The 25,132-nt window shown below is 38.9% G+C and overlaps 2 protein-coding genes across 2 annotated transcripts in view; one reads left to right on the top strand and one right to left on the bottom strand.

Moving 5' to 3' along the window:
- The window catches only part of txndc16 (thioredoxin domain containing 16), a 44,409-nt gene extending 32,887 nt beyond the window's left edge, over window positions 1–11,522 (bottom strand). The window contains exons 1-10 of the mRNA XM_036593848.1: window positions 11,065–11,522; window positions 9,849–9,931; window positions 8,905–8,978; window positions 8,710–8,784; window positions 8,455–8,576; window positions 7,666–7,756; window positions 5,271–5,427; window positions 2,298–2,464; window positions 550–610; window positions 343–472 (exon numbers count right to left, since the gene is read on the bottom strand). Of these exons, the coding sequence (XP_036449741.1) occupies window positions 343–472; window positions 550–610; window positions 2,298–2,464; window positions 5,271–5,427; window positions 7,666–7,756; window positions 8,455–8,576; window positions 8,710–8,784; window positions 8,905–8,978; window positions 9,849–9,931; window positions 11,065–11,218 (1,114 nt within the window). The 5' untranslated portion in view covers window positions 11,219–11,522. The remainder of the gene's footprint in view (window positions 1–342; window positions 473–549; window positions 611–2,297; window positions 2,465–5,270; window positions 5,428–7,665; window positions 7,757–8,454; window positions 8,577–8,709; window positions 8,785–8,904; window positions 8,979–9,848; window positions 9,932–11,064) is intronic.
- A 2,889-nt stretch (window positions 11,523–14,411) lies between these two features.
- gpr137c (G protein-coupled receptor 137c) overlaps window positions 14,412–25,132 on the top strand; it is a 49,614-nt gene continuing 38,893 nt past the window's right edge. Inside the window, exon 1 of the mRNA XM_036593403.1 lies at window positions 14,412–15,190. Within this exon, the coding sequence (XP_036449296.1) occupies window positions 14,798–15,190 (393 nt within the window). The 5' untranslated portion in view covers window positions 14,412–14,797. The remainder of the gene's footprint in view (window positions 15,191–25,132) is intronic.

The following is a 25,132-nucleotide window of genomic DNA, read 5'->3' as shown; positions in this document are numbered from 1 at the left end:
GAACTGAGTACGTGGAATGGATTATGAGCCACCCCTGTAAGTGAGAGAGCAGTCAATCACAGGTAAGCTTAAGCCACTCTGTAGTAAAAGTACCGTTACTTCAAATAAATAATGAGTATCAGTAAAAGTAGCCGAGCAAAGACCAACAATAGTACAAAAGTATCGGGTCTGAAGTGCTGCGGTCTCCTGTAGAACAACAGACCTCATCTGTTTGACTTGTTATAAAACAAGTGGAATAATTATGTAGTTATAAAAAGCACAATACTCATTTACTGCAGAACGTGTTTAGGACACCCTACTCACCTCTGTTCTCAGACACTGGACTGGAATAAAGCATCTCACCTAAACTGGACCATCGATCATCTTCTTCCTCTTCCTCCTCCTCCTCCTCCTCCTCTGTTCCTTGAAAAAGTTGTTCTCTGAACAGATCAATAACCTCCTCCACATTCTTCAGGCTGAAATACCTCACTTCCTGTTGAGAATAAGGACAAATAGTCACTACAGAAAGAGTTTTCAGAGCATGTGCTGTGCTAAGAATGTATCGCTGACCTCCTGCGGCAGCCGATATGCAGCATTGTACTTCAATGGAGTTTTAACTCTGCGGCCGTCCCTGTAAAACAGACCAGAGAAACTAACTTGATCTCAACAGTACAGACTAAGTGGGGAGATGACTCATTATTGCCCTTAAAAAGTTTAAAATCACTGTTTTTAAAAATATAAAACCAATTGGTTGCATATTACGATGCTGGAACTCTGAAAATCATACGTTTTATATAATTTGTAAAAAGCTAAAGAAAAAGAGATACTGCTCTCTATACATAAATAAATATAAATAATTATATATTTGATATACAAGGAAGAAATCCAGAAATGTCCAGAATTTCTTTTAATGCTATATGTTTTTTAATCTAGTTATTTAATCAATTATTAATCTGAAAGCAATTATAATACAATTAAAATCCAGAACTTATCATATTTGAAAACTGGTGACTAAATTTCAACCTGGAAAAGAAATTATATAAATGGACAATTATTATATTTCATCTATGATTTAATAACTTTTTCATGAAGGTTCTGTTCAGGTACATTTCTCATTCATCAAGATACAAACAGTGTAAATGTTCCCTCAAAGCTCCAACAGTGGTTTTAAGGTCTGATTGTGAACCTTAAATAAGTTTTTCCAGGTGAAAAGTTTGTATTTGTACCTTTTCATAACCGAATGTTTTAAAACAGAACAGTAAAATAAAAGCCTGGAGGCGAGACGGGGTGTGTGGAGTCAGTACAGCTTAGAACATATCATTTCAGTGGATTATGGTTCAGTTATGTTCCCTGACTAAAGGTACTGAGATGGACCCTTGAGGGTCCCACCCCAGTGACGAGAGGGGCACTGCCCCAGTGACGGTTTAGTACCTTTATTTCTGAGAGTGTATAAATATTCTGGTACCTAGTTATATATTTTAATATACACTATACAGTCATACACAAAAGTTACAGAATTATGCAAAAGGCATAGTGACATGTTCTGTAGATTTTCTAAGTGTGAATAAGTTTACACATCCTCTACAGAGAACACACTTCTGCACAGTTTAATGCACAATTACTGTTTATTTACTGAATTTAACATTAAACATAAAACATAAAACGAGGCCTGTTCAAAACTTGACACATTTTATATATTTTTTTCCAATAAAAATAATTAAAAGATATTAAAAGAAATTGTGCACTAAAACTTGTAGAAAAGGGCCATATTTAAGTTTAATTAGAGGATGCATTAACTTAGGCTACGTTCACATTACCAGGTTAAAGTGGCACAATTCCGATTTTTTTTTTTTGCCCTAATGTGACTCAGATCTGATGTTTTCAGAGCTGTGTGGAAACACAAATCTGATCTTTTCAAATCCGACCTGAGCCACTTTCATACGTGGTCCTGGATCGGACATGTATCCGATGTGTGGCCATGTGATCTTTATGTGACGCTCAGATCGGAATTCATGTGCTTTTATTCCATTGCGCATGACCATCATTCAGCGTTACCATGGCAGCAGCACCGAACAGAAGTTAAAGCCTGTAAACGGTGGAAAAGCAGCTCATCTCACCTTTTTCTCCTTCGTCTCGCTCTAATAATGAAGCTGAGAGCTGATCAGAGTTAATTATCTTCTCAGCGAAGCTCGTTCTGCTCGTTAGTTTGTGCTGATGATGAACGTGATTCATTTCATTTCAAACGTTTAACCAGCAGAGTGACTGTGCTGAAAACAGACACTGATGGCTCTCAATGTGTGGCTGTATTTCATGCCCACCTGTGGATGAGCACCACCCCCACCTCGCCCCGGAGCCTCCGGGCCACAGACTCGGCCGTGTCTCGGTCCAGCTGCAGCGTTTCAGGCTGAGTGAACAGGAACAGCAGAGGAACGTTCAGGTGATTATAGACGCCCTTCACGTCATCGGGGTCCACAGCTGCCTCTGTCTGCAATAGAGAACAACACAGAGCGCAGTTTACATGTCCTGTTCAAGGTCTGGGGACACTTCGCTTAAACTGCTTAAGGGTCATTCTACAGAAACGTCCACTTTTCTATCTCTCCATAGGAGTCACTGGTGTTACTGATCCTCATTGGTGTTACTCATAATAAGGAACACCAGAGACATTTTTGAACAATACATTTTACTAAATGTCTGCTACAGAGCATCAAACCACATGTTGTCAGTCATGGAATATCCACCAAAATATGGAATTTAATCCATTTGTATTCTATTTTTTCACAATGACCTCAGAATAAAGTCGGTCACACCAGTGACTTCAGCTAAAAGCTTCATATGAAATCATGAGCTAAATGAGAAAATCTCTGATAACTGAAAGACACAGTGGACTCACCATGTGCTTTTCTTCATAGATCCTCAGAAAACAGGTAAAAGGAAGTCAAGTGATGTCATCAGTGTGACTTTTATTTCAAAATAAGAGATTTTTGTTATGCGGTAACACCAGTGACACGACTCCTGGGGAACTTTCATTATATATTTTATAATATTTATTTGACATTTGTTTCCTTTATATCATTTAATTTATATATTTCATAATCATGTATAGATTATTGTAGTTAAAACTGCAGAAAAACGTTTTTTATTTTTTTCAAAATATGGCCTCACCCTTCACACATGACTGTGGGGATGAGCTCTTCTGTGGTGTTTGGAATTCTAGATAACTGATTTGAAAACAAATATTGCTGAATTGAGGGTGTAATTGTTAAAATAACTTACTGTTTTATTTTGAAATATACATAAATCATAACCCTAACATGCTTTTTAAGTGTAATATATATATGCTAGGGAGACAAAATTGGACGTTTCTGTAGAATGACCCTTAACACAAATGACCATAACTTACCACATTTAAGCCTAATCAATATCACACATGTAAATATCTAAGCCAGTATTAGTGACAATGCCAGCTTGGGAATAAAGCCAAAGGCCACGCCCATTTTCTCCCCATGTTGTGATGTCAGAGCTCATCAGCACTCAAAGCTTTCAGGTGTTTAACCCACCTTTGGGGCCCCAATACAAGCTTTTAACAGTAACTTGGAAAAGGAAACGGTCAAATCATTATTCAGACAAAACCTGCTCTTCATTTCGAGGACGACACTCCGATGGACATGAAGCTGAGTTCCATGTGCAATATGCGTAAAATATTCTTACAGTGTAAATATTTTCTTTGCTTTTCTATTTATTATGTTTATATTGTTAAATTTGTGAAGGATAGAGTTGTATTTTTCAATTGTGTTATATAATTTGTTTATACAGTAATAAGTAGCAAACTGTCACCTTGTTAAGTAATTGAGTGTGTTTACATGCACTTAATAATCTGATAACTGAAGAAAATCAGATTTTGTCAGTAATCCGATCAACATATTTACATGCATGTGAGTAATCAGATAATGGGGAAACTCCAGGTCTACATGAGTCAGACAGTAATCAGATTTCTGCTTTGCAACCAGCCAATAAACTCACAGAAGACGACGTGACATAAACATGATGTAAAACAAACTTCATACCACAGACTTGCGCCACTTTAAAATATGAACATACATCATCTAGAAGATGCAGAATATTTGTTTAAATTTGAATAAATGTTTCTGCTTGCTTATTTCGGGTACTGCCGTCTGTTTTCACACATGCTCAGATGGAGAAATCTGAAAGAAATCAGAGTAAGAGTTTACAGCACTGAGAAATCTGATCACTGAGCTAAAATCCAGCCTCTTTATCAGATTTCTAGATCAGAGTGTGCTGTTTACATTACCATTTGAATAATTGGATAACTTCAGAAATCTGATTATGATCAGATTATTAAGTGCACATATACACACTCAATGACAAGATTAATTACCTTGTCTTGTTACTTCTTTTCTTGAGTTCCTTGCTCTCCCTGCTGTATCACTGTGAATGTCCCCTGTTGTGGGACTAATAAAGGATTATCTTCTTATTTTACAGGGATTGTTTTCCTTTACTTCATCAAAAAGTACAAGGTACTGTGAAAATGTCTGAACATCCTTCAGTTCTTTCATTTCCAGTCAAAACAGCCATTAATTAAACGTAATTCATTTTTTAGCATCAGAACAAAGTTACATGCTATACATACTATACCATGTCCTCTCTGTACCTTTATTCCAGCTTCCCTTCTTTTCAGGAGACTCACTTTCAGTTCCTCAAAGAATCTGCAGACACACCTCCAAAGTTCAGTCTTAGAAGCTGGTTGATCATTTTCTGAAGTAATCAAACACATTCAGTGGTGTTGAGTTCTGGACTCTGGGGTGGTCAGTCCATCGTTCAGCTTCTTTGTTTGATGTGTCCGTCTCCTTTTCTCAGTGAGGTTCTTCTTGACAGCTACACATCCTTTCAGACCCACAGCGCTGAGTCGTCTTCTCACAGTGGAAGGATGGACAGAAACACCTGTGGATGTTTTCAGATCTGAAGCAGCTTGATTTTCTCCTCTCTCTCAGAGATGAAAGCTTTAAGTGCTGTTTATCTGATGGGGGCAGTTTTGGGGTCTAACAGGTCTTCCAGGTGGTTGTTAGGAGCCACATTTTCTCTGTAGCTTTTAATCAGTTTTTGGGCTCCAGTTTTGGAAACTCCTGTTTTTTGCTCACCTATTTTTTTCTTTGACTTTCTCCTTCATAGAAATAAATGAATAAAATGTGTAACTTATATTTAACGGCAATTTTGACTGGAAATGAATTGACAGATATTATAATCCACAGTAAGGCAGTGCTGGGCTTTCTCACCAAGAGTGGTGCCTCCATCAGCTGAAGGAAGGTGTGAATGTTGATGGTGGTCAGAGGTTTTCTCATCAGTGTTTGTGGACAGGGCTCAGAGCGGTGGGTCACTCCCCTGCAGTGGAGGAACCAGAGACGAGCCTGAACTGACGTCGGATCAGCGACTCTGTAAGCGGAACAAGCAGGACTTATTTAAACCGGGATTAGCAGCTAAAGTTGGAACACATCTGGGTTTTTCTTCATTTTTAACCTAAATCTGCTGGAATTCGGATCAACGAGCCTCATAAAGTCCGGCATGATCATTATATTCCTCACTAATGCCTTTAGTAGGTATAAGACCCTGAGCAGTCTGTAGGAAATGAGCATAGAGGATTAAACCCTGTACAATAGAACTTAACCCCTCAAACCCAGGCTTATTATTCAGTAACTCCTATAAATGATGCATTAATTACTAAGAAAAATAAACAGATAAATATAATTATACAATCGCTGTTAGAACAAAACCTTGTATCTCCAATTTTGTCTATTTTTTTGTTTTTATATTAATAATTTATATATATTTTTTACATTGTGTGACAATTTTAATTTTGATTAATGGACCAATTGAAACAGTCAAAAATGACAATAAAATCTTGATGCATTAAAGAGCCCACATCATGAAAATTTTCAATTATCTGACTTTTACATAAAAGCATTGTATCACACGCAATATATTAATATGTCTTAATATGATTAATATGTCTAATATGTATTAATATGACTTTTTTTACCTATTCAACCAACAGTGGTTTAGCCCCGCCCACTCACATTGAAGTTATAAGGGGTGTTTCAACCTGGACTGCTTTTTAAATGAGGCACAATACAGGTCAGTCAATCAGAATGGAGCTCATTCACACACCTGTTTTGCTCACTTAAACAGATCAGTCTTAAAGACGCAGTAACAAAAAACAGTCTGTTTTCATTTTTAAAAAATGAGCTAAAATAAAAATGAAAAAGAAATTCTAGCTTGTACACAGGGCATCATCCCATTTGCTCCAGTCTTTCCATCACATCAAAACAAACCTGTCTCCGTGTCACAAGGATAGATGTTCTAGCTTTGGAGATTCCGGATTTGGCCAGATCTATTACTCTTATCTAGTACTATTTAAATCTTCAATGTCATACACATGGACTACGTGGGGGAAGCCATGCCTGTGTGATTTTTCTGGCCGACGTTCAGTGGTGGACGAAGTACACAAACCAAACCAACTTGAGTTAAAGTAGAGACACCCAAGGTAAAATATTACTGCAGTAAAAGTAGAAGTTCCTCCCTTTAGACCTCCACTTGAGTAAAAGTACAAAAGTATTTACCTTCAAATGTACTTAAGTATCAAAAGTAAAAGTACTAAAAGATTGATTATGGCTTTAATGTCCTATTATCATTTTTATAACAAGACTCGCTTCATTAACTCATTTTAGGTGAAAATACTCCAGTGTCTCTCTTGGTAAACCAGTCTTTTAATAGAATGTCATTAATTAGTGACGCTGATGTCTATTAAAATGATCATAAGCACAAAACACTGAAGGCAAACAGTTTCCATCAGGTAGAACTGAGTGGCTCTGAAATCACTTTTTACAAACAAGCAAAGTTTCAGTTTAAGATTTATTTGAACTTAGTTACAGTTTAAGTTTAATAAAAACTTTAAACTCAGATTCACAAATGAGTTTCCTTTACTAAACTGCATCTGTAGGTCTCTGTTCATAAACATAAACTAGACAAAACTAATTTACTATAAAATGAAATCGTGTTTGTATAAATTCAGAAAAAAGACACGTCAGTCACAACTGCATATGTGTACATATTTCTATATTGTGGTCTATTTACACAAAGTTAGGTTAGTTCATCATTTATGTTGAATAGACTCTCCCAAAATTTTACGCTGCTGCACTGATGTTGAACCGTGTGCTGCACCGGGTCGGTATGACAAACAGGTCAAAACAAGCTCAAAACAAAGTGACCGCTGTGCCCTGATTGGTGTTCTTGCTTTGCACTTCTTTCGTTTTGACATGTTACGTTTTTATACACACATAAACCAAAAGGAACGACAGATTTCTCATAATGTAGTGGAGTAAAAAGTGAGATATTTGACTCTGAAATGTAGTGGAGTGAAAGGAAAAAGTCTCCCAAAATGGAAAAACTTCAGTAAAGTACAGATACACGAAAAAACTACTTAAGTACAGAAACGAATTACATTTACTTAGTTACTGTCCACCACTGCTGACGTTAAGGATATAGGCTCTTTAACTTACACTGACAGTTAAGAATTGTTTTTCCTTCTGCTTTTGAAGATATAAGATTGCTATTGTTAACAGTTATGATATATTAAACATCTTCAACAATAAACTGAACACAGTAGCCACTTACCCCATGTGTTTGAGTAGAGGGGCTCCGGTGGTCTGCACAAACTGGTACTTGGCTCCATACACAAACGCTGCCTCCATTAATGCTCGATGTTCTACTCAGACAGGAAAATATTTTGAACTAAATACCTCATATACTCAATCAAATATCAAACTATGGCAAAATATCCAATTATCAAATTATTTTCAACTTGTGTTAAACATGAACACAAAAGCTGCAGTGCAATAACACAGTTTTCACTTGTGAAATCATGTGAGTCCATTAGAGGACAGTGGGGACTCATCAGTGTCCATCAGTATATCAGAGGAATCACTTCAAACACAGATCTTCAGATACGCTAATAGATGAAAGCCTGATTATCTAAGTGAAAAACATTATATTGTGGAAAATATACACGCACGGTTACGTCGGTTAGAGGTTCTGAACGTCGGTTTCGATTACTTTTTGATTAACTGCTCAGCCCTATGTGAAGGCCTAACCAATGGGAGAGCTGCTTGGCTGTAGCTACCTAGATACCACAAAGTAAACAATCCTGATTGGACCATTTTCTGTGATCCATTTCAAGAATTTAATCCTTTTGTTTCCAACCGCAACTTAGTGCTACTGTAATACTTACATGGTTTAAATGCAAACATGGTGATTATATTAAATAAAAAAGCACTAATAATTACAGACATGAACTTTAAAGTCATAGAAATCATAAAGGCCTTCTCTGAGGTTCTGATAGTTATTTAACACAGAATAATTTCACTTTTCAGCCACTTTTCCAGAAAATACCTGAGGAAAACCTACCTGGAAGACCGAGCACCTGAATGTGGCCCATCACAATGTCCATCTTTCCCTTCGCGGCCCTCTCCACGGCGAGCAGCTCCGCAGGAGTGTGTACATAACGAACCTCAGTGAAGAGCACAGAGCTAACAGCAGAGAAAACAGACATATTTCAAAGACAAGCCTAGAAAACAGAATCGTTCATCTGTGATTGAACGCTGCATCACGCAGAACTGACTTATTAGCGATGCAATGAGTAGAAGAAGTCGTCCAACTCACAACAGCACGTGAGAAACGATGGCGTTGACGTCAAAAACAGTGTCAATATCGAAGCTTCTCAAGACATCAGCACCTCTGAATAAGAGAGCCAGTAAGAAGAAAAAAGGTTAGCCAGTTTAATCAGATTATAGAGGTTATTAGAGAACCAGATTACATTATTCAGGGCACACAGTAAGAAAATGGATGAATTCCCACCTGAATAAATACACCTTTTTCATCACTTCCTCTCCGGTGCAGTACTTTTCCACGCTCTCTTTGGAACAGTTCACCTGCAGAAGCAACTCTGCTTCAGTAATTTATCACAGTCAACTTTTCTTCTAGTCATCAAGGAAGTTTTGTGACAGTATTGTGCAAGGAATGTGCTAGAATAGAGCATTTATCTTCACTTGATAATGCATTCTGCTTGGACTTAACAATAACAACAACAACAACAACAACAATAATAATAATAGTAGCAGTAAACTTCATATAGCATCTTTCATACATTGAAATGTAGTTCAAAGTGCTTTACAATAGGAAACCGCCCAAAAAGACAATACAAGATAAAAACAAATAAAAAATATTTAAAAAACTACAAATTAGTAGCTCTAAAATTAATAGAATAACAACAAAAAATAAATAGGTATTAAAATGAAATCCTTTAAAAACCTAAAAAACAAGAAGGAAGCAATTATTATTATAATTAATATTCAAAATAAATAATTAATAAAAAATAAATAAATAATAAATAACTGTCAAATGATATAGTAAATAAAACTAGAAAAAACAGCTTTACACGGCATCTTTCACATATAAAACACAGCTCAAACTTATAATTCATTAAAAGAGTAAAATAGTGTAACTAAAGCAGTGCACGGAATAAAATAGCTGGAAAAAATATGATGTCTGTTCAATAAAAGTTAAAAAGTAATACACAATAATCAAAAAAAGAATTAAGAAAAAAATATACAAAAATGAAAACAATTAACAGCCTATAATCAATAAAATACAAGACAAAACATAAAAACATATCATGAGAACAATGAACCAAAAACAGCTAATAAATGTTTTTCCTGGCTGCTTGTCTTTGTGTTCTTCCATACACTCAGTCTGTAACGGATGAAAGCTGAGCAGGTAGAGGATGAAAAATGATCTCCTACCTTACCAACCAGTATCCCATAGTCCTCTAAGGCATGTGCAGACATCTCCAGCTGCTCTATAAAGGCTTTAATGGCTGGATTAACTGGAGATAAAACACAGAATGCATTATTTTCCATTGATTTAAACAGAGCTGGAGAAAGTAATAGTAATTATTAAAGGGCCCGTGGAAAACCAGACACTCCTCACTTAAAGGAGTTATATGTAGTTATGAGCACTGTTAAAAGTCTTAAACTCCACACCACATTTCATACACCGATCATAACATTATGACCACCTCCTTGTTTCTACACTCATTGTCCATTTTATCAGCTCCACTTACTATATAGGTGCACTTTGTAGTTCTACAGTTACAGACTGTAGTCCATCTGTTTCTCTGCATACTTTGTTAGCCCCCTTTTACCCTGTTCTACAGTGGTCAGGACCCCCATGGACCCTCACAGAGCAGGTACTATTTGGGTGGTGGATCATTCTCAGCACTGCAGTAACACTGACGTGGTGGTGGTGTGTTAGTGTGTGTTGTGCTGGTCTGAGTGGATCAGACACAGCAGCGCTGCTGGAGTTTTTAAACACCTCAGTGTCGCTGCTGGACTGAGAATAGTCCACCAACCGAAAATATCCAGCCAACAAAACAAGGAGGTGGTCATAATGTTATGCCTGATCTGTGTATATGCAAATTAAGCAGCAAAACTGGCTCGTTTTGAAATCACTGTTTGTGTGATGTCACATAAACTAATGCATTTACATAAATCAGCTTCTTCAGTACATACCCACCTTATAACACTTAAGTTCTAAGCAGTTTTTACAGCTCTGAACTGCTTTTCGAAAGAAAAGGCACAATACAGGATCAGCCAATCGGAACAGAGCTCATTTGCATAAATCAGTCTTAAAGGGATAGTAGCAGCAGACTGTTTGACTTCTCAGGGATAAAGACATAAACCCATCACACAAACGTCATAACTGGACTTCGGGAGGGAATGTAAAATATGGGCCCTTTAATTTTTATGACTGTGAATGACATCGAATAAACGATCCTGACTTGCAATATGATCATATTTAGAAGTTTAAACTCGATCTCAACGAGTGTTCCTATTCGAATTTTCCGTTCCACCTTAAAAGAGGAAAATGAGCGCAGCCGTCACAATGGAACCTATGGGGCTGCTGCTGCATTTAAGGTGGAACGGTGAGTTCGAAAATTTAAGTTTGGCAATATCTCACCATGTTCGCCAAAGTAGATGAAGGAGGTTTTCCCGGACAGCACAGCCGCTCTGAAAGTCTGAGCTGTGTGCTCTACAAGCTTTGAAGCATCAGTAGAACCGCACTGCGCTGATATGAAGCCCAACAGAAGAGCTACAGCATAAATACCGCACATGGTCGCTCGTCCCAGTGTAACAGACTGCAGACTTGTGACTGTATTTCACCGCCTAGTGAGCGTTTATTTGGACGGGTGCGGCGATTTGAAGGTGCTCGTTAACGGATTTGCATGCAAATAAAGAAACAATAATGATTTTACTTCCCAAAGTCAGCCTGAATGAACCCTGGACGGAGCCTGGGATCCTCATTGCTCTAGTTCTGCAGGTTTACACGTCGGTCTATGGGAGCCTCTATCAGAGACACGGGCTTCTGTTCACACTCTAGATCACCGACCATACATTTCTTGTTTGTGTAGCGATTTAAGATCCGTGAATCGCCCAGAAAGCATGCGCCAAAATCCTCCAATCACATGAGCGGGATTTTCCAACGAGGATCCCGAGCGCCAATCAGAGGCAGCTCAGCCAATGAAAGCCTCCGAAAACAGAGGCGGGGTCCGCGGATAGCCAATGATGAGCTAATAGGCGGATTTTTGAAAACACAGCACGCGCTCCAAACCAAACACATGCACCCTGCCTAGGGCACTTCGAAGGGAGCATGCGCACAGGGACCATTTTGCAGCGTTTCAAAGCAAATTGTTCAAAACTGTTTTCTCCAAAAGATGGTTCTTCAAGGGTTCTTTGGTGAAAGGAATACAAACTATGTACTAATTCATGCTTAAACGGTTCTTTTAATGGTTCTTCAGAATAATGGAGAGTGTGTTTATACTTTTTTAAATGGTTCTACATAGGCTAGCACCAAAAAGGGGTCTGGAAGCTTGTATATAGTAGAAGAACCCTTTTTGCTGCTATATTGACATTTAAAACATTCTAGCCATATACAACAAATACTGCATCAATCTAAAGAACCATTTAACCTTGCAAAGAACCATTTCCCCATGCAGAGAACCGTTTCAGAAACCCTTGTGAAAATAATACTTACTGTTTTTGTTACTTTTAAAAAATTTTTAAAGATCTTTTTTTGTTTATTTTAACGTGAAGTTGAAAGATTTTGATTCATGATGGGTGTTTTTTTTTTTAGTACCAAAAAGCGTTCTGCTATTGTTATGATGTCACGCTTGTATACAACAGCAGAACCCTTTTTGGTGGTGCTACATAGAACCATTTCCAAAAAGGTCCTACAAAGAACCATATACAACACATTCTCCATCAATCTGAAGAATCATTTCACCATGCAGAGAACCATTTAAGCATGAAATAGAACTCATGGCTCTAAACAGAACCATGCTTTTACTAAAGAACCCTTGAAGAACCATCTTTTTTAAGTGTACACATAGTGCACTATTAAGGACGTAGGGAGCCACTTGAGATTCAGCCTCAGCCAAACGCAGACACACTTTCAAGTGTCACACTTGAAAAAGATGGTTCTTCAAGGGTTCTTTGGTGAAAGAACCATGCGTTCTGTATACCATTTCATGCTTAAATGTTATTTTCATGGTGACATAGTACTTCAGGTTGATGTAGAATGTGTTTATCCTTTTTTTTGAAAATGGTTCTAGGCTAGTACCAAAAAGGGTTCTGCTATTGTCACGATGTCAACTTGTATATAGTAGAACAACCCGTTTTGGTGGTGCTGCATAGAACCATTTTAAAAAAGGTCCATAAACTACACATTCTGCATCAATCTGAAGAACCATTTTACCACACTGAGAACTATTTAAGCATGCATATGCTTCCATATAGAACTCATGGTTCTAAATAGAACCATTGCTTTTACCAAAGAACACTTCCATCTTGTTGTATATGGTTCTATATAGAAGCTTTTTGAAAATGGTTCTACACAGCATCACCAAAAGGGTTCTGCTTTGGTTATGATGTATACAACAGCAGAAACTTTTTGGTGATGCTCTATAGAACCGTTTTCAAAAGGCCTCTATATAGAACCATATACAACACATTCTCCATCACTTTGAAGAACCATTTCACCATGAACCCTTTAAGAACCACCTTTTTTAAGTGCACACATGGTGCAGTATTAAGGAAATAAGGAGCCGTTTGAGATTCAGCCTCAGCCACGTGTAGACACCATAGATATACACACCTAGATGCCGCCAGGTACGTCAACGGCGCCGCCATTTTAGGGCGGTCAACATCTCTGCTGGACTGCATTCAGTACCATTACAGAGCGTCAGTTTAAGAAAGATACTGTCCAACGTTCTTCTATTTCAAGAATATTGCTCTCAGAAAGTGGGATAGGATTATATAACAGAGGGAACGCAGAGATCCACACTCATGTTTGCGTGATGTTTATGTAGATATGGCCGTGTGGTTGGTGAAGCACAGAGATCCTGTTGATGTGATTGTTTTTCCTCTGGTTTTATATTAAGCTTATTTCATTTAACAGTCTATTCAGGGGTCTTAACTTTACGTAGAAGATGGTTAAAGCTTTGTAGGTGAGTCATGCCATTCCTTAATCCGTGTAGATACTCATAATAGATTAACGTTAGCACCCTCTTACACGAAACTGAAACTATCTTATTTGCCAGCTTCTTGTTCGAATTTTCCCGTTCCACCTTAAATGGTGCGGCTTCGGGCACCAGAAAGTGACTGCTGCACCGTTTAAGGTGGAACTGGAAAACTAGAACAAGAAGCTGGCGAAGAGGAAGCCAACTTCAGCTTCGTCCTTCTTACTGTGGTTTGGGGGAGGTGGATTTATTTTTATGTGTATTAAGATTAGAAGTGATTCACAAACTGATGGATTTGCTGATGTGTCTGATTATGTGTCTTGCACTAAACTCAGTTTTTAACATCAGGTGCAGACTGAATACTTCCCTGCTGGTCCGGACGGCTAATTAGGATGATCAGTTATTAAAGAAAGCCTAGATAATCTATATTTGAGGATTATAACAAGCCGAATTTGTCTCTCAATACAAGTGAACTTGTTCAGAAGCGGATCTTGACCTCTCCAACATGGCGGACGCTCAGACGTATCGCCTCAGATAGAGAACAACAGACAACGCGGCATCTAGGTATGTCTATGGTAGACACTCAACCTAGTTCCCTTTATGGCTGAATCAGGACACTGTTGTCTACTAGTTCACTACGCAGGGGACGAAAGCTCGATTGAGACACCCCCCTCTCAGCTGCGGCGCTTCCAATTGGCCAGGGGGCGGGATTCCAGTCGAGGGGGGGCGGGGCTTCGCCTGCAGTCTGCCCCAGCTGATTGCGCTCTACATATCATCGCTTTTATTTTTTTTCAGGAGTTGTTTTTTTGTGCACTGAAGGAGCTGCAGAGATTTGGGTTCCTCTAGGAGGGCTTCTCTCTCTCTCTCCCTCTCTCTCTCCTCCCCTTGTTTGTCTGTTTTTCACATCCCAGCTCTCCTTCACAGACCCTGGAGCTCTGCAGCCAGTTGGGGCACTTTTGTAGATTTTTTAAAAATATATATATATATTTTTAATTCGGGCAGGCAGACAGGAGCTGCTGTGCAGTCAAGTTTTGAGGTTTTATCAGCCCCGGAAAATCAGCTCCTATGAGAACTTTCAGCCTTTTATCCTCAGCGCGCGGGGAGAACACAGGGGCGTCCTAAGCAGGCCGGCGGAGCGTTGCCTTGTTGTGGTGGTGCGTTTTCCTTCGGTTCGCTATGCTGTTACTTGAAAATCAGGTCAGTGTCAGTGTTTCCAGGTCTGTCGCGGATCCTCCTGATGAGCCGAGCCGAGCCGCTGCTGCAGTCTCCCCCCAGGTGCAGCTGGCTCTCACCGCCATCTACACGGCTCTCTACTCGCTGCTCTTCTTTTTCGTTTACTCCCAACTTTGGCTCATCCTGCACTACGGACACAAGCGCCTGAGCTACAGGAGCGTCTTCCTCTTCCTCTGCCTGCTGTGGTCAGCGCTGAGGACGACGCTCTTCTCCTTCTACTTCAGGAACGTGTCTCAGGCCAGCCAGCTGCAGCCTCTGCCCTTCTGGCTCCTGTACTGTTTCCCAGTATGCCTGCAGTTCTGCACCCTCTGTCTGCTCAACCTGTATTTCGCACAGGTAAGTCCTGTAGGAGCTCGCGGGCCACGTCTCTGTTCTGCAGTGTGTCTCATGGGCATCATGTGGATCCAGGTCTGGCAGGGACAGCAGGGGAGAACCTCAGGAGAACCAAAAAAAAAGGGTACTATAGAGTGCCAAAGGTCCTGTGGCTTGTGAAGCCCTTTGGGTGGTGTGGAACCACATATAACAGCTTTATGTGTCATACACAGTTACAAAAGGTGGTTCTTCAGTAAAGGCAAGGGAGAACCATTGATTCTGTATGGATCTATTTTCTGCTTAAAAGGTGGTGGAATGGTTCTTCAGATTGATGGAGAATGTGTTGTGTATATAGAACATTTAAGAAATATATAGCACCAAAAGTTACAAGCTTGGCATCTTGACAACAGAAGAACCCTTTTGGTGCTTTATAGAACCATTTTCAAAAAGGTTCTGTGTTTTTCTTCAGTGAAGAACCATTTCACCTTGCAGAGAACCATTTAAGCATGAGCCACTGCCTTTACAAAACCATCTCTTTTTAAATGCGTGGACAAGAACCATTCAGCTGTTCAAGGAACCGTTTATGCATTCTGTTCATACTCTTGGTTCTTTGAGTGGCCTTGGAAGAACCACTGGAGAAAAGAGAGGTCTCTGGGTAAAGATTTAAAGAACCTTCACATAGGTTCTGTACCAGTTCAGAGGTACCAACTAGAACCTTTACATTATGCGCAGGTTCTTTATGTTTTTGAAGAGGTTTTCCATGCTCATGTTCTTTAAGGAACCATGTATTGAAAAGTTCTTTAGGGAACTTAAAAGAACTTTACTGAACCAAGAATCACTTTTGGTTCCCTCAAAAACTGTGAGTGTTATATGTGTGTGTGCAGAACCTCTTAAATATTTAAAGAACCCTCACATAGTGTAAAGGTTCTAAACCAATTCAGAGGTTCTAACTAGAACCTTTACATTATGTGCAGGTTCTTTAAGGGTTAAAAAGATTCTTCACGCTCACATTCTTTAAGGAACCATGTATTGAACAGTCCTTAAGGGAACTTAAAAGAACTTTACTGAACCAAGAACCACTTTTGGTTCCCTCAAGATCCATGTCTGAAGAAGAGAAGTGTGGGTGTGAAGAACCTCTTAGATATTTCAGAGAACCCTCACATCGGGTAAAGGTTCTGTACCAATTCAAAGGTTATAACTAGAACCTTTACAATATGCACAGGTTCTTTAAACTTTGAAAAGGTTCTCCACACTCACATTCTTTAAGGAACCATGTATTGAACAGTTCTTTAGGGAACTTAACTGAACCAAGAACCACGTTCCCTCAAAAACCATGCTTGAAGAAGAGATGTGTGGGTGTGAAGAACCGTTTAGATATTTAAAGAACTTTCACATCGTGTAAAGGTTCTATACCAGTTCAGAAGTCATTACTAGAACCTTTACATTATGTGCAGGTTCTTTAAAGGTTAAAAAGTTTTTTTTTTATGCTCACATATTCTTTCAGGGAACCAAAAGAACCAATAGTGGGTGTTATGTGACCTTTCACCATTGAGAACCCTAGAAGAACCACTTTTTAAGGTGTGAGGTGGAACATTAGTCCCTTATGAACTCAGCAGGAAACTGTAATATTTCTATAGTGCTGTAAATCACCTCTATAGTCTCTGTAGTATTTCACCTCTGTGTGAAGTTACTACAGTACTGTTTTATAATAATTAATAGGGCTTATTTTGCACTCTTCTAAGAGTAGTTGGCTTTTTTAGCACCATATAGAACCATTTTTTAAAAAGTTTGTCAAAGAACCACAACAGTTTTTCTGTTATAGAGAAGAACCATTTAAGGGTCATTCTACAGAAACGTCCATTTTTGTGTCCCTAGTGTTTACACATATATTACACTTAATAAACATGTTAGGGTTACAATTTATTTAGATTTTAAAATCAAACATCAAGTTATTTTAACAATTACACCTTCTTGATCTGTCAATTTATCAATATTGGCTTTTAAATCAATTATCTAGAATTCCAAGCACCACAGAAGAGCTCGTCCTCACAGTCATGTGTGAAGGCTGAGGCCATATTTAGAGGTAAAAAATGTTTTTCTGCAACTTTAACTACAATAATCTATACATGACTATGGAATATACAAATTAAATGACATAAAAAAAACAAATACCAAATAAATATTATAAAATATATAATGAAAGTTGCGCCAGGAGTCGTGTCACTGGTGTTACTGTGTAACAAAAAATCTCTTATTTTGAAATAAAAGTCACACTGATGACATCACTTGACTTCCTTTTACCTGTTTTCTGAGGATCTATGAAGAAAAGCACATGGTGAGTCCACTGTGTCTTTCAGTTATCAGAGATTTTCTCATTGAGCTCATGATGTCATATGAAGCTTTTAGCTGAAGTCACTGGTGTGACCCACTTTATTCTGAGGTCACTGTGAAAAAATAGAATACAAATGGATTAAATTCCATATTTTGGTGGATATTCCATGATTGACAACATGTGGTTTGATGTTCTGTAGCAGCCATTTAGTAAAATGCATTGTTCATTTAAAATGTCTCTGGTGTTCCTTTATTATGTGCAACACCAATGAGGATCAGTAACACCAGTGACTCCTATGGACAGATAGAAATGTGGACGTTTCTGTAGAATGACCCTTAAACACTGAGCTAATCCTTTGAGTTATCTCGGCTCTGTAGATAACCGTTGCCTTTTCTTAAGTATACCAAAGAACCACTTCTTTCAAGGGTGCTAGAGTGCTCCCACTTTACCATGAGTCTTATAGGATTTAATTGTGTGTATTTATATATTTTTTGTTTGTCCTTATAGGTTTATAGGTTTATATAATGAAGACAGTCCAAAAAAGTGCATAAATGGTTCTTTGCATGGTTAAACAGTTCTTCTCTACAGTGGAAATCATGTTGTATAAATGTTCTATACAGAACAAAAAGAGAATTCCACTATTGTTAAAAGTCATAGAACCTCTTTGGTACTACACAGAACCCTTTTTGTACAGGGTTGCCTCTGTACATCCCGACTGTCTCAAATCAGGCACTGTGCTAAATCCTGCTGCTGCTGTTTATCAGTAAAGCTCCGACTCCTCCAGCCCTGTATTTGTGAGACGGCTCTCAGCTGGAGGTCAGAACCAGTATCTGTATTGCCCCTGCCCTAAAACCCCCCATTTAGGGTCAGTTCTCCATTCTAGACGGCCAGCAGCAAACAAATAATGAGCTAAATCCTGCAGCCTTTCCAATTAGGGCTTTATCAGCATTCTGGAACACTTAACACTCAGAAATAGAGCTGCTAAGATTCAGTAAAGCTAAGAAAACCAATTAATAGTTGGACGTGTTGCTCAAATCGATGTTCTGAAAGTGAAAAACCATCAGGAAAACAATTTATAGCTAGAACTCTCACTCAAATGCATGTTCTGAAGGTTAAAAAAAATAGAAAAGCCAATTATTAGATAGATTTGTTGCTCAAATAGATGTTCTGATGGTGGAAAACTATCAGGAAAACACTCAATAGCTAGAACACTCACTTAAATAGATGTTCTAAAGATGAAAAAGCATTAAAAAACAATTTAAAGATAGATTTGTCATTCAGTAGATGTTCTGAAGGTGGAATATCATCAGGAAAACAATAGTTAGAACTCTCACTCCAGTACACTCTTAAAACAGATGGTTCTTCAAGGGTTCTTTAGTAAAGAAAATATTTCTATATAGAACCATGAACACTCAAAAAATCATTTTGCAAGATTAAAGGGTTCTTAGCATCATGAAAGGGCTTCAGATGGTGAAAAGGTGTATGGTCTATAGACAAAACACTCAAAGAACCTTTTGCAGGATTAAAGGTCTTTGCATCGTGAAAGGGTTCTTCAGACTGGTGGAAAATGTGTTGTATATGGTTCTATATAGCACCAAAACACTCAAAGAACCTTTTGCAGGATTAAAGGTTTCTTAGCAAAAAGGGTTTAGTACAAGCTTGTAACAATAGAAGAACCCTTTTTGGTGCTATATAGAACCTTTTTTGAAAAAGGTTCTGTATAGAACCATATCACACATTCTCCAACAATCTGAAGAACCATTTCACCATGCGAAGAACCCTTTAATCACACAAACGGTTCTTTCAGTGTTCATGGTTCTACACATAACTATTTTCTTTACAAAAGAACCCTTGGAGAACCACATTTTCTGAAAGTGGAAAACCATCGAGAAAACAATTAATAGCTAGAACTGTGAGTCCTACAGATGTGCTGAAAGGGATACAAAAAGGAAAAACAATTAATAGCTCGAGTTCTCCCCTGATTAGATGTTCTGAAGGTTAAAGAACGCATGAAAAGTGTCGTTCAGAAGGTGTTCTGAAGGTGAGACTTCATTATGGAACCAGTTATTTGATAGAATTGTTGCACAAATAAATGTTCTGAAGGTGGAAAACCATCAGGAAACTAATAGCTACACTTCTCACTTAAATAGAAGTTGTAAAGGAGGAGATCAATAGACAGAGGTGTCCAGTTGTTCTCATTGCAAAGCTTTATGCTGTGACCTCTTCTTGCTTTGTGACCTGACCCCCAGCCCAGATATCGGTCAGGATTTGCTTATTCAGCGTTTGTCCTCCTCCTGTAGTCAGCACATGGAGCGCAGTGGCAGGACCAAACCTGACTGACAGGCTCTGCCCTGCCGTGCAGGATATTCAGCCTATTGTGTAGAGCAGTTGTCAGAGGCGTGTAGCACTGTGACTTGTTGAAAGTGGCTGGTGAAGAAAAAAAAAAGCGAAATTTATCCCCCCTTTTACCCTGTTCTTCAGTGGTCAGGACCCCCATGGACCCTCACAGAGCAGGTACTATTTGGGTGGTGGGTCATTCTCAGCACTGCAGTAACACTGACGTGGTGGTGGTGTGTTAGTGTGTGTTACGCTGGTCTGAGTGGATCAGACAAAGCAGTGCTGCTGGAGTTTTTAAACACCTCAGTGTCACTGCTGGACTGAGAATAGTCCACCAACCAAAAATATCCAGCCAGCATCGTCCTGTGGGCAGCGTCCTGTGACCACTGATGAAGGACTAGAGGATGACCAACACAAACTATGCTGACCACTTGAGCTGCTGTCTCTGACTTTACATCTACAAGGTGGACCAACAAGTTAATAGAGTGGACAGTGAGTGGACACAGTGTTTAAAAACGCCAACAGCACTGCTGTGTCTGATCCACTCACACCAGCACAACACACACTAACACACCACCACCCCGTCAGTGTTACTGCAGTGCTGAGAATGACCCACCACCCAAATAGTACCTGCTCTGTGAGGGTCCATGGGGGTCCTGACCACTGAAGAACAGGGTAAAAGGGGGCTAACAAAGTATCAGAGAAACAGATGGACTACAGTCTGTAACTGTAGAACTACAAAGTGCACCTATATAGTAAGTGGAGCTGATAAAATGGACAATGAGCGTAGAAACAAGGAGGTGGTCAGAACGTTATGCCTGATCTGTGTATGTTACATCAAGGCTATTCTGTTTTTCAGATTACTTAATTCTTTGATGTAATATGTTTTATTCATGTGTGGAAATGATACAGAAATGAATTCAATGCAGCATTTTTATGTTGGTGCACTATGGCTGCACATTATATTGCTTGTTTGCTATTACTGCAAACATTGGCCTTTGAAATCCTGTCATCACACAAGGCTGCAGTATGCAAATGAGCCTTACGGATCACAAATCTTATTGGTCGGGATGCTCCCAGTGCACAAATCTCAGATGGTTTTCTGGAGGTGTTTTGATGAATCAAGGGGGGCGAATCATTTTGTGCAATAATACACTATATGGGTCATAATAAACAGGCCAGTCTTTAACTGTGTGTTTTAATGCATCACAAAGTATAACTCAGCCGTAATGTGCAGCAGTTTAATCTCAGTATGGTATATATTTTGTCCCTATCATGCTGCTCCACTCTGAGCTGTGGGCAGAGCGCTGACACTGCCCGGTCTGCTCGAGTTGGCATTTGAAGGGAAAGCCAATCAGAAGCACCTGCAGGAGCATTACATCACCCTGTTCGCTCCAGTGCTATTCCAGGCTCAACAAAAGAGGCTGTGCGGCAGCGCCGGTGCAGACAAAAACACTGTCCGCTTCAGTTCTGATCCGCCAGCGGGAAATATATCAACCCCAGCCGGTGATTTACTCGGGTTAGCCTGTGTAACTGAATAGCCTGTAAAACTGACCAGTCACAAAGAAACCTCCTGTTGCTGTGAGCGCTGAGGGATCCTCACAGTGTCGCTGGTTGTTTTCATCAGAGCTAATTTGACCTGTTTGTTATTGTGAATATATGAAAACGTGTTGCGTATGTACGTGTAGGTTGAGCGTTATGGCAGAAAAATGACATTGTGATGCCTAAAGACATTTTGATATACGATATGTATCACAATGTTTAGTAGCATTTAATATTTTGAAAAATGATTTAAAGGGAAATGCCACCCATTTTTCTAAATTTCCACATAAGTCAGTGTTTGAAATGCAAACAGAGTCATTCAGAGTGGTTTGGTGTGAAATGGTTGATTGTGGAGACTTCTCAAAATTATCACAAAACAATGTTTCTGGCATCAGGCACTGCATTCATAACCCTTTCATGTAATAACTTTCTGTGAGGGTTCTATATAGTACCAAAAAATGGTTCTTTGGCTTGTAATAGCGGAACCCTTTTTGGTGCTGTGTAGAACCATCTATAGCACATTCTCCATAAATCCAAAGAACCCTTTTATCATGCAAAGGGTTTTTTTAAGTTCATGGTTCTATATAGAATCATTTTCTTTACTAAAGAACCCTTGAAGAACCACTTTAGGCGTGTAGATGTTCTGAAAGTGGAAAACCATCAAGAAAACAAAAAATAGCTAGAACTGTCAGAGCTATAGGAGAAGAGTTCTCCCCTCCTTTTTTTCACTAAAGAACCCTAAAGTGTGGACGTCTGGTTCCTATCACCACCACTGTGAACAATTCTGACTCTGTAAGTTTCTCTAGAACGGAGCGTTTCACACCAAACCACTCTGAACGACTCTGTTTACATCTTAAACACTTAATTATGCCTCATTTAATTGTAGAAAAAAAGTTTTGCTTTAATAAAATGATTAAATAAAAAAGATGATGCCATAATGGGCTGAATAAATAAACTGCTTGTTACTATGCAGCTTATGCACTTAATGCACAATAGTTGTTGCTGTTGTTTTTTACAGGCTTTCTGTATCACTAAATCTGTCTTTTTTTGCGTTCCTTGCAGTTATTCAGGGTTCTAGAAGTACATCATATACTCAGAAAAGAGTAGTCTGATGCAAGATGCCGCAGTAATGATACATATTTTCGTATCGCCCACCTTTATTGTCTCCTGCCGGTCAGTATAGAAACAGAGGGGCAGTACTATTGTTTTTGTAGTGTACTAGAAATATAGGGCTGTATAAATGGACTGGGTGTTCACGCTGCACTAATTTGCAGGTGCTGTATATAGTTTACTGATGCATGGAAGGTCCTGGGCGAGGCTGGGTGTTTATAAACTTTAAATATAAACTTTAAATGATATTGTCCTGTCTAGCCAGTCATTCATCGCCCTTGCTTTTGTATTCCGCACCTCTTTTCCTCCTTTCCCCCGAGGAGGAGGTGGGTGAAAAGTGATGCATGATGAGGCTTTAAGTACAGTTTCAGTGGAGCTCCTGTGTTGAGGAAAGGTTAAAAACTAAGAATGTTCTCTGTGTGCATGAAGCCGTGATCCCCCTCGTCGATTCTCGCGGGTAGGACAGCATAAACCACCTCAGCTCGTACTGCTCTGCTCCAGCTTACATCTGCAGGGCTGTGCACAAAAGAAACAGTGGAAAATTTCACTGATGTTTCAGTGTGTCGGGTGGTTGAGATGTAAACAGAGTCGTTCAGAGTGGTTTGGTGTGAAACGCTCTGTTCTGGAGAAACTTAGAGTCAGAATTGTTCACAGTGGTGGTGATAGGAACCAGACGTCCACCTCTAAAAGCTCCCTCACAGAAAGTTACTTCATGAAATGGTTATGAATTCACTGCCTGATGACTGAGACACTGTTTTACGATAGTTTGGAGTAGGTTTTGGCCAAAAATTCAAATTTATGACCATCATCTACGTTCCATATAGACTCGTGTAGGTTCACTGGTGGTTTTGTATAGTAAATAAAATGTCTATATTAGTGTTGTAGCCATGGCGACCCCTGGTTCCTATTACCACCACTGTAAAGACATCTGAGTCTCTACAATCAACCATTTCGCACCAAACCACTCTGAATGACCCCAACTACTGAATCATGCAGAAATGTAGAAAAATTGGTGGACTTCCCCTGCCAGTGTGAAGTCTCTCCACTGATAATAATGTGTTGCAGCCAAACTCTTAATAATAATGAAACTTTTACTTGGACATCTTTCACACATCATACACTAATATGGGGAATTGTGGGCTGATGCTGATATCCGTGATTTTTATATGTTTATATCTGCTGATAATGATGAATAAACATTTATGAAATGTATATATTGGGACTAAATCCACCTGGGTTAGCCTTACAGAGGAACATTTATTTCATTATTATTATTATTATTATTATAATAACGTCTATTTCTGTAAGTTTACAAATACGGTAAAATGAATAAAATGCAGATTTTTTGTCGTCACCTAAACATTCTGCACTTTAAAAATACAATAAATATGTAATCAAATATTGGTGGGAGATATCGGTCCCATCTGAACATCTGTCCAAAGCAGTTTTTGAACAATATCAGTATGGATCTGATATCCTCATGCATTACTAATTTGAAAATTGCCTTGTAAGAATGATAAAAACAATTATGTGTAGAGGTAGCAGCTACAGACTGCTGATAAAGCTCTGTACCAGGAATAGAAGACTATAAAACTGAATGAATTGAAGTTGAGTATTAATTAAAATAAACTTAACATAGTTAAGATGTTCCTTGTCTGTATATAAAAGGTTTTCTGTAAAGTGGGCTTTTAAAGCCTTGATCTTATTTGATATGTCTTGCCTTTTTGTGTATAAAATGCCCCTAATTTCAGTCAGTGAGGCAAAAAGTGCCCATTAAAATCATTACTCTCCCTCCACAGAATGTATTGTATATCGCTGCTGTCAGAGCAAAACCTCATATCTCCAAAATGGTAACTTTACAGAAGAAGGAAAAAACCTACTGTACTTTTAATGTAAATCAATGGAACCAGACTTTTTCTGAGCAATTTTGTAGCTGAAAGCTTCCTTTAGCTACTTTAGCCTTGTAGCTCCAGTGCAAAACAAACTTTCGGCACTAAACGTCTTGTCTGAGAAAGGGGGAAATGTTTAGATTAGATTTTTTTGGGCTTAAAAAGTTTAAAGTGAGGTGGAATGGTCAGGGCCAGGGCAGATTAGATGGCTGGTTTTCTCATAAGCAGCATTATTTCTGCTGGTTTTGTGTTGAGCTGGAAAAAAAGAGTCATTAATGCAGCTAGCTCAGGAATCTCTTTAATAGCCAGCCAAACAGTCGCATCGCCCCCGCACTACTGTAAATGTGCTCCATTAGAACATGCTGGAATGCTGTTTTCTTTCTCAGTCCTACCTACACGCTGATGCCGTCTGCCAGGCGATGCTGTATGTGAGCTCAGCATAAATGATGTTGTAATGCTGCGCAGTAGACTGTCAGAAATGGCCATTAGCCAAAGGGCAGAAAAGCCTCTGCAGGGTCAGAAAAAAGTTATAAATGTAATCAATCAAAATGAACACATAGCGTCTGATGCTGGAAACAGAAAGGGAGCCGTATCACTACGCTACCATTCTCCTGCTGTTGAGATCACTGGTTAGCATTCCTGCCTAAAGGGCACATATTCATATTTCTTGTATTTGACATTTGTGTGGGCGTGCCAGAAAATATTCACAATTTATTTTTACTCGGCCTCTTTTTATCTCTTAGAATTAATTGGGAA

The sequence above is a fragment of the Colossoma macropomum genome, unplaced genomic scaffold, assembly GCF_904425465.1.
Source record: "Colossoma macropomum unplaced genomic scaffold, Colossoma_macropomum, whole genome shotgun sequence".
NCBI classification, from domain to species: Eukaryota; Metazoa; Chordata; class Actinopteri; order Characiformes; family Serrasalmidae; genus Colossoma; species Colossoma macropomum.
The sequence above is the reverse complement of the archived record's forward strand: the minus strand, read 5'-3'. Positions and strand labels throughout refer to the sequence as shown.